The sequence below is a fragment of the Mesoplodon bidens genome (genome assembly GCF_964165515.1).
Source record: "Mesoplodon bidens genome assembly, contig: HAP1_SCAFFOLD_528, whole genome shotgun sequence".
Classification (NCBI taxonomy): Eukaryota; Metazoa; Chordata; class Mammalia; order Artiodactyla; family Ziphiidae; genus Mesoplodon; species Mesoplodon bidens.
In genome coordinates this window covers 197,580-209,763 of record NW_027672313.1, presented here as the reverse complement: position 1 = coordinate 209,763, position 12,184 = coordinate 197,580, and the positions used below count along the sequence as shown (strand labels likewise).

General features: G+C 49.1%; 1 protein-coding gene across 1 annotated transcript in view; it reads right to left on the bottom strand.

Moving 5' to 3' along the window:
- Window positions 1-4,305, bottom strand: part of LOC308610356 (transcription termination factor 1-like) — a gene marked incomplete at its 5' end in the record, with an annotated part of 28,498 nt that extends 24,193 nt beyond the window's left edge. The window contains 2 exon segments of the mRNA XM_081259526.1: window positions 1,417-1,621; window positions 4,135-4,305. Of these exon segments, the coding sequence (XP_081115652.1) occupies window positions 1,417-1,621; window positions 4,135-4,305 (376 nt within the window).
- Between the last annotated feature and the right edge of the window lie 7,879 nt (window positions 4,306-12,184).

Below are 12,184 nucleotides of genomic sequence, written 5' to 3'. Positions count from 1 at the left end.
TTCCTGGCCCATCTTTCAGGATCTCTCTCTCTCTATCTCTCTCTCTCTCTCTCTCTCTCTCTCTTTGGCTGCACCACGTGGCTTGGCGGAATCTTAGTTCCCTGACCAGGGATCGAACCCGTGCCCCCTGCAGTGGAAGCACAGAGTCCTAACCAATGGACCACCAGGGAATTCCCTCAGGATCTCTCAATAACAATGAACAGAGCAGATAATTCCTTTTAGTATTTTTACCTTCCATTAGTTTCTTTCTTTCTTTTTGTAAATACCTTCTATGCTTCTCCTTCTGGTCTCTTGAACTCAGCACCACGTTTTAAATATATAGTCACGTCCCACTAAAACCTTCTTATGGCTTCTCCATTATTCTTTGTAAGTTTATTTATTTTATTTTATTTATTTTTGGCTGTGCTGGGGCTTCGTTGCTGTCTGTGGGCTTTCTCTAGTTGCCGCGAGCGGGGGCTACTCTTCATTGTGGTGTGCAGGCTTCTCATTGCCATGGCTTCTCCTGTGGCAGAGCACGGGCTCTAGGAGCGCAGGCTTCAGTAGTTGTGGCGCACAGGCTTAGCTGTTCTGAGGCATGTGGGATCTTCCCGGGCCAGGGCTCGGACCCGTGTCCCCTACACCGGCAGGTGGATTCTTAACCATTGCACCACCAGGGAAGTCCCTCCATTATTCTTAAAATAAAGTTCCAAATCCTTACAGACCTACCATGCCCTTCATGAGCTAGTCTAGTCCATGCCTACCCCTCCACCGCTCATTTCTCCCTGGGTTTCAGACATCCTGTCTTCTTTCCGTTCCCAGAATACACCGTGATCCTTCTCGTTATCAGGGACTTTACAAAAGCATCTCATTTCCCCAGGAATGCCTTTCCTCCGTTACCTTTCTGCGCTATAACTGGTCTAAGTTTGAAACTCACTTTCTCTCATCACTTCTGGGTCCCGCCTTCTCGTTACAATGTTTCTCAACAATCCAGCTGCTTGCCTACTGCACTTCGCTCCGTTGGGACAGAACCGGCCTCCTAAGGGCTGGGATCTTCTCGTCCGTCTGGCTCCCAAATGATTCCCCGGCATTCGATATGTATGGATATACATTTACTCACACTTATTCGGAACATACCACTTCCCGCCTTTCAGGGACGTGCCCAAGCCTGGTCCCGATCCCCTCCCCACTTTGGGGTGCCCTGGAGACCCTGCTCTGCCCCGAGGTGGGCGTTCCGGGGCTGAGAGGGAGGAACGAACGAGAGGTTCCCGAGTGGAGGGGCCTGGAGCGGCTGCGGAGAAAACAGGCGCCACCCTCATCCCTGGGGACCTGGGCCAAAGGCGGGCCTCCGGGGAGGTGAAGACAGCAGCCACACACCTCTCGGCTCAGACACGCCAACTGGGAAAAAAGCCGGAGCAACTATAAGGCGCTTTCACTTACCTTCCGAACGCGTGGCCACCTGCCTTCCAATCCGGAAGTGCTGGTGTGGCGAAGGCGGAAGTGGGTGTGTCACTTCCGGCCCGCCCCCTTCGGCATCGCCCTGCCGTAGCAGCTCGCTGGCTGTGGGGCTGTGACTCGCGTCGTTTTCTGCCCAATTTGCTCCCGGGCTTGTTGCGAGTGGGGTGGGACAGGGTAGAGCGGGATCCTAAAACTAAGAAAGTGGGACAGAGCCCTTCCGCCGACTTGCTTATTCGTGCATGCATGCCATTTATTCAACAGTTTTTTTTGCTGAGGTCCGTCTGCAGTCTAGGAGTGAACAAGATGCTGAGGGCTAACCTGAGGAAGACAGAAAACAAACTAATCAACCAAGATAATTTCAGATTATCCTCTAAGGAAAATAGATCAGAGTAATGTGATAGGGAGCGACTAGGGACAGTGAGAGCTAGGTTAGATAGTAAGGAAGGCCCTTGGACGAGTGACCGTTGAGTTCTAAATGAAAAGGGTGAACAAAAATCGATGGAAGAGTGTTCCAGGCTGGGAGCAAATCCAGGGGCCCTGAACTTGGTTGCTGCAGGAACTGAAAGAAGGCCAGGGTAGCGGGAGCACCGTGAGTGACGGGGACAGAGGTAAGGGGTGAAGTCAGGGGATGGCAGGGGGTCAGCGGTGTGGAGTCTAATGCATATTGAACTTAGGTGGAGGTTAGAGGTAGAAGAAACCTTGAAGATCTATTCCGATTCTCCCATTTCCACTGAGTCCTGAAGAAACTTAGCTTATGATTAAAAGTAAAGCTTTAAGCAGGCCATCAAGTCGAGGCCAGTATACATGCCACCCAAACTTTTAGTCTTACTGCATAGTGAAGACAATCACACCAGCAAAGAGATTTCTCATGGAATCCTATAACAACCCCCTGTTTTAGGAAATCTTTATTAGGTAATATCAGCCTTACTTTGTGGATGAGAAAACTAGGGCTTCATGTAACTTGTCACAGGGGAACTTATGTGGCCCCAGCTAGGATTCAAACCTGTGATCTTCCTACTACTGCAGTATCCTGCGCCTTGCTGCACCACCTGACTTCCTCTGTGTGAGCTGCCAAGCAGCTTTGATTAAAAAGTGCACAACACGCACTTATGTGAAAGTCTGAAAGTGAAGCAGACTAGAGAAACCATAAAGCGTACATCATACACCTGTCACCACCCAAGGGCCTCTTCAGGCCTTGGATGGACAGTCGGAAGTCTGTCTGATTTGCTCTGGAAAGGCAGTGCTGCTGTTGTCCACTGTTGCTGTGCAAGGCCGTGCAGTGAAGGTTTGTTGTCTGTGCAACTTCTCTGTGGTGAACCCTTTACCCAGAGCCTTGTGGATATTTGCACATTTAATGAAGATGATAATGATGGGTGAATGACGGCACTAAAGGCTGGAACTAGAAGGCAGACTAGGGATCATCCAGGCTAGTGGTTCCCAAAACACTGCACCAATCACTCGGGAAGCTCTTAAAAAGTGCAGATTTCCCACTTTGCATACAGACTGCATACCAGGCACCATTATTGTGACATTGAAATCCATAGACATAATAGCATTGTAGTTCTGTGTGAGACTGTCCTTGTTCTTGGCAGGTACATGTATTTAGGGTCAGATATGATGCTGTCTGCAGATCTTTTCAAAATGGTTTAGCAGTGTGTGTGTGTGCATGTTCACACACACACACAGAAAGTAAACGTGGCAAATACTAAGGACCAGTCAATCTAGGTGAAGTCTATATGGGTTTTCCTTGTACTCTTCTTTCAAAGTTTCCATAGCTTTGAACTTAAAAAAAAAAATCCAAAGGGGAAGAAGGATTAAAATACAGATTCTCAGATCCCATTTCCAGATATTCTGATTCAGTGAATCTGTATTTTTCAACTTCCCTTTTTTCTGTTGCACAAAGTTGGGTACCATTGATTTCATTACTCTAGACTTTCCCCCCCTACACATTTCACAGAAGAAAATACCGAGGACCCAAAAGGTGACTAATTTGAGATCACACAGTGGTTTAGCAGTAACATCAGGCTTGGCATGCGGATTTCTATTTCATTCTGAAACACGTAACGCTCTGCCCCGGTGTGTGTGTGTGTGTGTGTGTGTGTGTGTGTGTGTGTGTGTGTGTGTGTGTGTGTGTGTGTGTGTGTGTGTGTGTGTGTGTGTGTGTGTGTGTGTGTGTGTGTGTGTCGCTGGGAGAAGTGGGAAGGGGCGGCGAGAGGGGTCGTGGTGAGTGGGGGGGTGTATGTGTCTTTGACTTGGAAGTCAAGTGTAGCTGGCCTTCTAGAACTCCGTCGCTTTTAACACAGCCCAGTGGTGATTCTTGGGTTTTTCTCAGGTCTACTTAAGAAAACTCAAAACACGTCCACTGAGGTGGCCGCCAAAAAGTTTCCTGAAAGTAAATCGACCAGCCCTGTTCCAGTGCCATTGGTCTCCTGTCACCATGGAAACGGACGGTTCCATTCTTCCTCAAGGGGTGGTCGTGATTTTCTCTCCTTTTCGAATCCACAGCGCAGAGCCCAGAAGGCGCTCTCAGGAGCCAGAGGGGCTTTTGTAGGTCTTAGTGCTCCTTGCAACGAGGGGGCGGCGCGAGGTGGGCGTGCCTCGCTCCGGAGGGAGCCCGGCGTCTGGTGTCCACCCCGGCGTCCGGGTGGTATGTCCCGGGACTGGCGGAGGGCCCCTCCGAGTTCCGCACCAGCCCCCTACCTGGGAAGGCCGCTCGATCCAGCCGGCTGGTCGACTCGCCACGATCCCCAGGATGCCAGAGGCCAGGACCTCCTGCCACGACCTCACGCGACGGAAGAAGAAGCAGCCGGTGCGCCACACCGTCAGCCAGATCTGCCTGCCCCCGCGGCGGCCCCTGACCGTGGCCGACATCCAACCGGCCATGGAGAATGAGAGGCTGGGGGTCGTGCGGGATTCCATGTTTCAGAACCCGCTCGCTCATCGTCAAGGTGAGCCGCCCCCACGCCCTTCACCCTCTTGCACTCGTCCCCTCACTGGGCACCCACGCGGCCGGGGGTTTCCACCCATCCTGCCCCAGCCCCACCGCCCCGCTCCAAGCCTGGCACTGGGAGCTCCAGCTGTGGTCCAGACAGACCTGGACCCCCAGGCGGTCATGGGCAGGCCGCATCACCTCGCTGAGCCTCAGTTTCCTCATCCTCAAAGTGGGAGGATAATGGCACTCATTAAAGGGAGTGACTGGGAAGATTGTATAAGGTAATCCCTGTGAGATCCCTGACACGTGGTAAGTGCTCCACGTTGGCGGCTATTTGCATATGTATTCACGCAGGGTGAACCCCCAGGGTGACAGACAGGTAGCAGCACCCTTACCACCAGCCAGCCCTCGCAGGGTGCAGGCCGCCTGTCCCGATTCCCCTGAATGCCTGGGCTGCTGTTATGTAGCCAGTGTTCTGTACGTCCCTTGGAAGCATCACATCACACGCTAATTTCCACCCAATCATACTCTTAACCAGAATTACGACCCTAAGAGACAAAAAGCGCGAATCTCTGCCCCAGGAGTCCCACAGACACAAACGAGCGAGGGAGCCGCCGTTTCCAACTAGGTCGCCGCCTCTTTGATCGCACGCTCCCTTACATTAGTCACGTTTCGGGAATGGTGATCACCCAACGCTGGCGTGGCATCAACGCTCCTTTCCGGGGCCTCAGGGAAGGTCAAGTTGAAGTTTGGCGCTTGGGAAGCTGGTCATGGAGCAATTTTACCTTGCGCCACTGGAGGGCAGTGTGCCTTTAAAAATGTGCGCAGTTCCCCAGATTCCGGGGGTGGACGGCGCAGGTGATAACCGTGGATTCAGTAACAATTATTTATCTGAACGCCAGGAGCTGTTTAGAGCCCAGAGGTTTTGGTTGTTGTTAGTTTTTTGTTTGTTTCGTACAGGGAACCTGGGCTTTCTTAACATCGTGGTAGAATTAGCTGAGTTAACTGGCTCCTGTGAAAACATGGATTCTCTGCTCTTGCCCTACCCAAACTGTTTCCTGGACCAGCAGCTGGGAGAAGCTGGCTTATCACACTAGGCACCCTTCCATCTAACACCTCCCCTTCCTAGGCCTCCCAAAGTGGAGCAAAATCCTTCACTTATTTATAGGTGAGAAGAGCCACTCTCAGAGGACAGATGGCACAGACAGATGGGGTTCACCACTCTGGGATCAAGGGGAGAATCAATTTCCTCACCTCTGATCATTGCTTTTACTCAAGCAGTTACTGGGGGACCAACGCCTTCCTAGTGAAATACAAAATGGACAGTGTAATGGAGTTATTCTCCATGGTGAATTAAGTGTGATGCACACCCCAAGCTATAACATAGCCATAGAGACACATACATACATATAGGTATATGCATAGATATATACACCTTGTATATACACATATGTATGCACACATACACACATGTGTATGTACAATATACATGTGTTTAACATGTATAACATACATCTCTAAGTAAACATTTCCCCTCCCATTTTTCCTTTTGCTCGTGCTGCATATCAAGAAAGACAGTATTTGGCCTCTGGATGGCACTAGCTGAACAGCTTCCAGATGAATTCAGTCCTAATTCCTGAACTTGAACTTTGGGTTGGAAAACGTGCGGGAGACACTGACCCACCACCGAGGGTTCTGTCTTCAGAGCATGTGACACAGAGCAGGGCTGCCCCGTCAGCGGTGACTCGGCTCAAGCAGCAGGGGGCGCCCTGGTGATCGTGCCCAGCTTGTCTCCTGTCAGGAAAGCAGGTGTTTCCTTCTTACTTTTCTCCCTCCAGTTCTTGATGGGCCGTAAGGTAGTTTCAGTAGCAGTGAAGATTATGTCCACATTTCAATACTGACCACCACCACCAGATTTTTCTACTAAAATCTGGCCTAAGTAAAAGCTGCAGAAACATTGAGAGCAAGGAGTAACCTTGATTATTACCTTCTTCAGACCCCTCCTTACACTGGCGACGCTGAGGAGGTCTGTGGTGGGTTCTTTGTGCCAGGTTCTGGCAGAGCCAGGGGTATAAGCTTCGTTCACTGGCTCCCAGCCCAGCTTTACTTTTACCACTCCAAAAAGCTTCCTCTATTTTAAAGGAAATTTAAATTATGAAAAAAAAACTTTGAGGTTTTCAGCTCTCAAGAAAAGAAGATTGAAAGTATCCAAGATGGTGGAGCCTTTAAAAAAATCTTTTTAAACAATAATGTATTGCTGAAATTTCTGTTGAGGCATGGCTTGTGGATTTCTTGACTGTGGCATGTCAGTTTCACAATCCCAGATTTTCAAACCCTTGTTTCTGTGCGAGTTCTCATTGTGTGCAGCAGAGGTGGGAGTGCCCTCTGCCTGGGGTGTCTGCAGGAGAATGATTGGAACTGAAGTATATTTTGGTTTTGTCTCCGTCTGAATCTGAACGTTGCATCTGTATTGGGGGAACATAGCACCTGAGAAAGAGTCATTGACTCCCCCATGTTGGGAGGTTGTTGCTCAGATTGTTTTCTCCAGTGAATAGGATTGCAATTTTCTTTTTCATTTAAAATGCAGACACACTGCCTGAACGAACACAACACTGCTGTTTCACACCCATGGAATTTACCGGGACGTACACACATCAGTTATTCAAGAACATGTCTGCCAGATGTCACCGTAACCAAGTGAAAAGTGAAAACCTCAGACATCCAAGCAGATATTTTATCAGCAAGAGCTCAACAACTCTTTGCCTCATTTAAAACCAAGCCAGCTGGCTATTGAGTGGGGCTGATTGAAACAACTGCATGTTTTAATGTGGCCACAAGAAGATGCAGGTGTTTTCCATTAGAAAGGGCATCTATTCTATTGTATAAAGTGACGTGTGGTTAGCCAGTTTTCCTTCAAATGTGACTCTCTGGGAAGAATAAAATTAAATAGAGAAAGAGCCAGGCTTCTCCCTGCTTGATTCTCATTTCCCCAGAACTCTGTGACTCAACAGAGGATCCTGCAACAATAGCCTTCAAGGCTCCTTTACAGAACCTGTCAGGGTGCACCCTTCCTGCCATCAGAACTCGACTGATATCCTGTCAATACAATTATGGGGAGAGACTGTTTGGTTTGCTCCACTGACAGCCTTGAATCTTCTGTTGCCCTGGAGAGGCAGGCTAGGTACAGGGGTGGAATTTATTGAATTGAGCATCCTTAGAGTGTGCAAATGATCACGGCACCCGATGTTTTTCATAATTTCTCACCGACTCTGTTTTTCGGTGGGGCTTTGTGTCACAAACAAGAAGCGTGTACATTTGTAGATAGAGCTATAGAATCACGTCATTCTGGGGTTGGAAGGAAGCTTACAGCCATCTAGTCCAATTCCTTTTTTGAGGCTATTAAGACCCAGAGAGGGGAAGAGACTCACCCAAGGCACTACCCTGACCTGGTCACAGAAGTGGGGTGAGATTTATGTCACCTGACTTCCAGACCCATGCTCTTTGGCCGCGATACACAATTAGTTAATGAATGACAAGCCAGATTGGTTATATCTCTACATCAGGCAGTCAAAAAAATGTTCATTGCTGAGTCCGGTTCCATTATTGTTTCACTCAACATTCCTTCCAGAGTGAACTCTGCTAATTTCTTGGGATTGGTTGACAGCCAAGAAATATTTATTGAATGTTTACTGAGTACTCTGCACCAACCTAAGCTCTCTTGGGGGCATAGAACCAAGTTCAGAACTTAGCTCTTTCCCATAAGGAATTAATTATCTAGTTGGGGAGACAGAATATCTATCTATATCATTATATATATGTATTTCATATGTATGACATATATATTGCTTTGCATAGCCCCTGCATCAAAGAAAGCTCTCAGGAAACATTAGCTCTTACTCTTGTGCATGCGCGTGCGCACACACACACACACACACACACAGAGAGATAAGACAAACAATGTCATGGGTCACGCCCCTGTAAGTTTCAAGTTTCTGCACTACCCAGAAAGGTTCAGATTTGTGGGGAGGAAACCCTGAGCACGACTCAGGAGGCTTTATAAAGGAACAGTCCTGAAACTGGACCTTGAAGGGGAAAATGTAGACTCTGATCAGGAATGGAGATTGGGAGAAACTCAGCCCTCTGGGGCCAGATGACTCGCCCCTCCTTAGATCCTAAGGTTTCATAGACTTTCACCCCAACCCGAGTTCTATTTCCTAAGACTCAGCACCGCTGCTGGGATTCTTATCATCGTCTTCACGGGGAAGAATTTATTTAGAGCCAGTGTGTCCAAATTGGATGCTCTACAAAATTAGGCAACCACACTCAACCACACTAAGAGCCTAACATCTCTAATAAATATTGAGGCTGGTGAACATTGGCACATAGGTAGAGACAAATGCAAAGAAGGTGGGCAGACAAACACACAGTCGGGCAAACAATCCATCGTAGGTCAGTAATTTTTTTTTTTTTTTTTGGCTGTACGTGGGCCTCTCACCGTTGTGGCCTCTCCCGTTGCGGAGCACAGGCTCCGGACACGCAGGCTCAGTGGCCATGGCTCACGGGCCTAGCTGCTCTGTGGCACGTGGGATCTTCCCAGACCGGGGCATGAACCCGCGTCACCTCCATCGGTAGGCAGGCGGACACTCAACCACTGCACCACCAGGGAAGCCTCCGTTGGTCAGTATTTTTATCATGTTTGAATGAAATGGGAAAACGTTATATTCCGCTATGTATTGCAGAGAATATGCCTTTGATTGCTCAGATCCTTTTATGTTCAATTTACAATGTAACTGGAGAAGGTAAAACACAAGGAAGGGGGGCTGAAACTGAGCTACCCACCTTAACGACCCAGTCTTGGCAGGCTGGTGGGCAGTTTTCATTTTTCTAGGGAAAGCTATGTGGTTGTCGATCCCTGCAACTCTTTCTCTCTCGGTCCATTTTTTTTTTTTTCTTTTTTCGTCTTTTTAAATGAAAGCTTCCAGCTTCCTGGCGCCTTGGCACATCCTTCGGTGAGCAAGGGTGAGCAAGCAGGGGCTGCAGCAGTGCCCAGCCCTGTGGTCGGTTCAGAAAGGAGACCTGCTCCCTCCCATGCTTTTTACCACTGGCCCGGGTCGGGGGGTGGGAAAGATCTGCTGGAGGAGGGGCCCACCTTCCTCTTTGTTTCTCTAAAAAAGGGGGGCTTTGGCTTTGCAACGTTAATGAAGACCACAGAATGTGGGTTCCTGGGGGATGAGCTCAGCCCCCTTTTGAACACTCCTCACAGATCAGTGGTGGGAAGGCCGTTCCTCCAGGAAGAATTCTGAGTCCTGGATGAACAAGTCGGCAGTGGCTTCCAGACCTTCCAGAATCTTCCAGGCTCAAGTGCTGCTCATAGTAGAATTTAGGCCCCTTTTCCTGTATTTGAAAGACAAAGTTTTCTTGCTTTATGACTGGGCCTGCGGACAAAATTTCAACCCCCTAGTTCTTTCTCTTTTAAAAGAAAGCATTTATTTATTTATTTTTGGCTGCATTGGGTCTGTGTTGCCGCGTGCGGGCTTTCTCTAGTTGTGGCGAGCCAGGGCTACTCTTTGTTGCTGCGCACGCGCTTCTCATTGTGGTGGCTTCTCTTGTTGCAGAACACGGGCATGCCGTGTTATAGGCATGCTGGCTTCCACAGTTGTGGCACACGGGCTCTAGAATGCAGGCTCAGTAGTTGTGGCATGTGGGCTCAGTAGTTGTGGCTCACAGGCTCTAGAGCACAGCCTCAGTAGTTGTGGAGCACAGGCTTAGTTGCTCCACGGCATGTGGGGTTTCCCTGGAGCAGGGCTCAAACCCGTGTGTCCCCTGCATTGGCAGGTGGACTGCTAACCACTGCACCATCAGGGAAGTCCTTGATATTATCTTTAAAGCGATGAGGAGTTTCATGGAAGGGGTGTCATGACAGAATTTGTGTTTACAAGACACTCTGGCCACAGTGTGGAAGACAGAGTCAAGGGGACTGGAGTAGAGAGGAGGAGCCAGTTGGGAGGCAGTTGGAGTAGTGCAGGTGGGAGGTGATGGCTATTTGGAGTACGGTGTGTTGGTGGAGAGAGGGGGCAGTGAAAGGATTTGAGAGCCACGGGGATGGGTTCACAAGGAAGAGAGGACGAGGGGTCAAGGATAAGCTTTGGTTTCTAATTATGCAGCTGGATGCATAATGGCCCATTTACGAGTCAGGGAACAAAGAACCAACAAGAAAATCATGGCTTTAATTTTGGACTTACTGACTTTGACATATTATTGACAAACAGGCAAGGAGAGAAGTGGCTTGAGATACACATTCCTGTGTCACCTGCATTGAGGTGGTAATGACGGTGCTGAGGGAGAAAGCGGAGGGTGGCAAGAGGAGAGGGGCTAGCCTTGAGCTTAGTGATTCTCGAAAGCTTAAAGGCCTTGTAGAGGAGGGTGAACCTGCAAAGGAGGCGGAGGGGCAGGAGGAAAACCAGGACGATGCTGTATATCACGAAAGGGAAGAGAGCGCTTTCAGATGAAGGGACTGTTCAAGAGCATCAGATGCCATTGAGCGGCCAAGCGAGGCGTGACTGAAAACTGCTCATTGTGTTGAGCAGCGTGAAGGTCATTGGTAATGTGAGAGAGCTGCTTTGTGGAGTGGAGGGATTGGAAGGCAGATGGTGGAGGAGGGTAAGAATAAGTGGGCAGTGGGGATTCCCTTCTGGCACAGTGGTTAAGAATCCGCCTGCCAATGCAGGGCACACGGGTTCGAGCCCTGGTCCGGGAAGATCCCACATGCCGCGGAGCAATTAAGCCCGTGTGCCACCACTACTGAGCCTGCGCTCTAGAGCCCACGAGCCACCACTACTGAAGCCCATGTGCCACAACTACTGAGCCCACGTGCCTAGAACCCGTGCTCCACAAGAAGAGCCCGTGCTCCTCAACAAGAGCCCGTGCTCTGCAATGAGAGGCCCACTCACCACAATGAAGTGTAGTCCCTGCTCGCCACAACTAGAGAAAGCCCACGCACAATAACAAAGACCCAACACATCCAAAAATAAATAAAATAAATGAATTTATATAAAAAAAGAGTAAGTGGGCAGTGACCATGTAAAGACAGAAGGATGGATAACTCCTTTGGGAATTTTGGCTGTGAAGGGCAGGGGAGAGACAGCAATGGGTAGAAGAAGGAGGACTGAATAAAGTGATTTAGTTTTGCTGTTGTTTTAATGGGAAAGACTTGAGCATGGTTCAGAGTCAATGGAGAGCCTCCAGTCAGCACTGAATGCACAGAAGAGAGGACGAAACTGTATTGTTTAGATCCCGGGAAGGGCCGAATGGAAGTGTTCCTAATAGAGGTGGACAGAACAGCCTTTGACAGGAGGAGAAACACCACATCTGGCCCTTCGGGGGAGGGCGTGGATAAGACATGTGCCTATGGAGGAAGTTTTGTACTTGGTGTCAGGAGGGCGGGGGAGTGTAAGTGGATGACTTGAGATGTTATCAGTAACTTATAAAACAAGAGTGCCTAGTGAGAGTGAGGTTTGAGGGCAGCACTGAGATTTGGAGAGGCCTGAAGGAGCTTTGAAATAGTCATTGTGAATCATGAGAGCGAGAAAACTGTTGGAGACTACTAAGGGGATCCCAGGCAATTTGGGAGTAGGTCATCATGAGTTTAGAGTTAAGCCACAAAAGCTGTTTTGTGATTTTCTCCAGTTACACTTGATTACCACCTAAAATATGGGGTCAGCCACTTCAGTTTGCTAGGGCTGCTGTAACACAGTACCACAGATTGAGTGGCTTAAACAACAGAAATTTGTTTTCTCTCATTCTGGAGGCTGGAAGTCC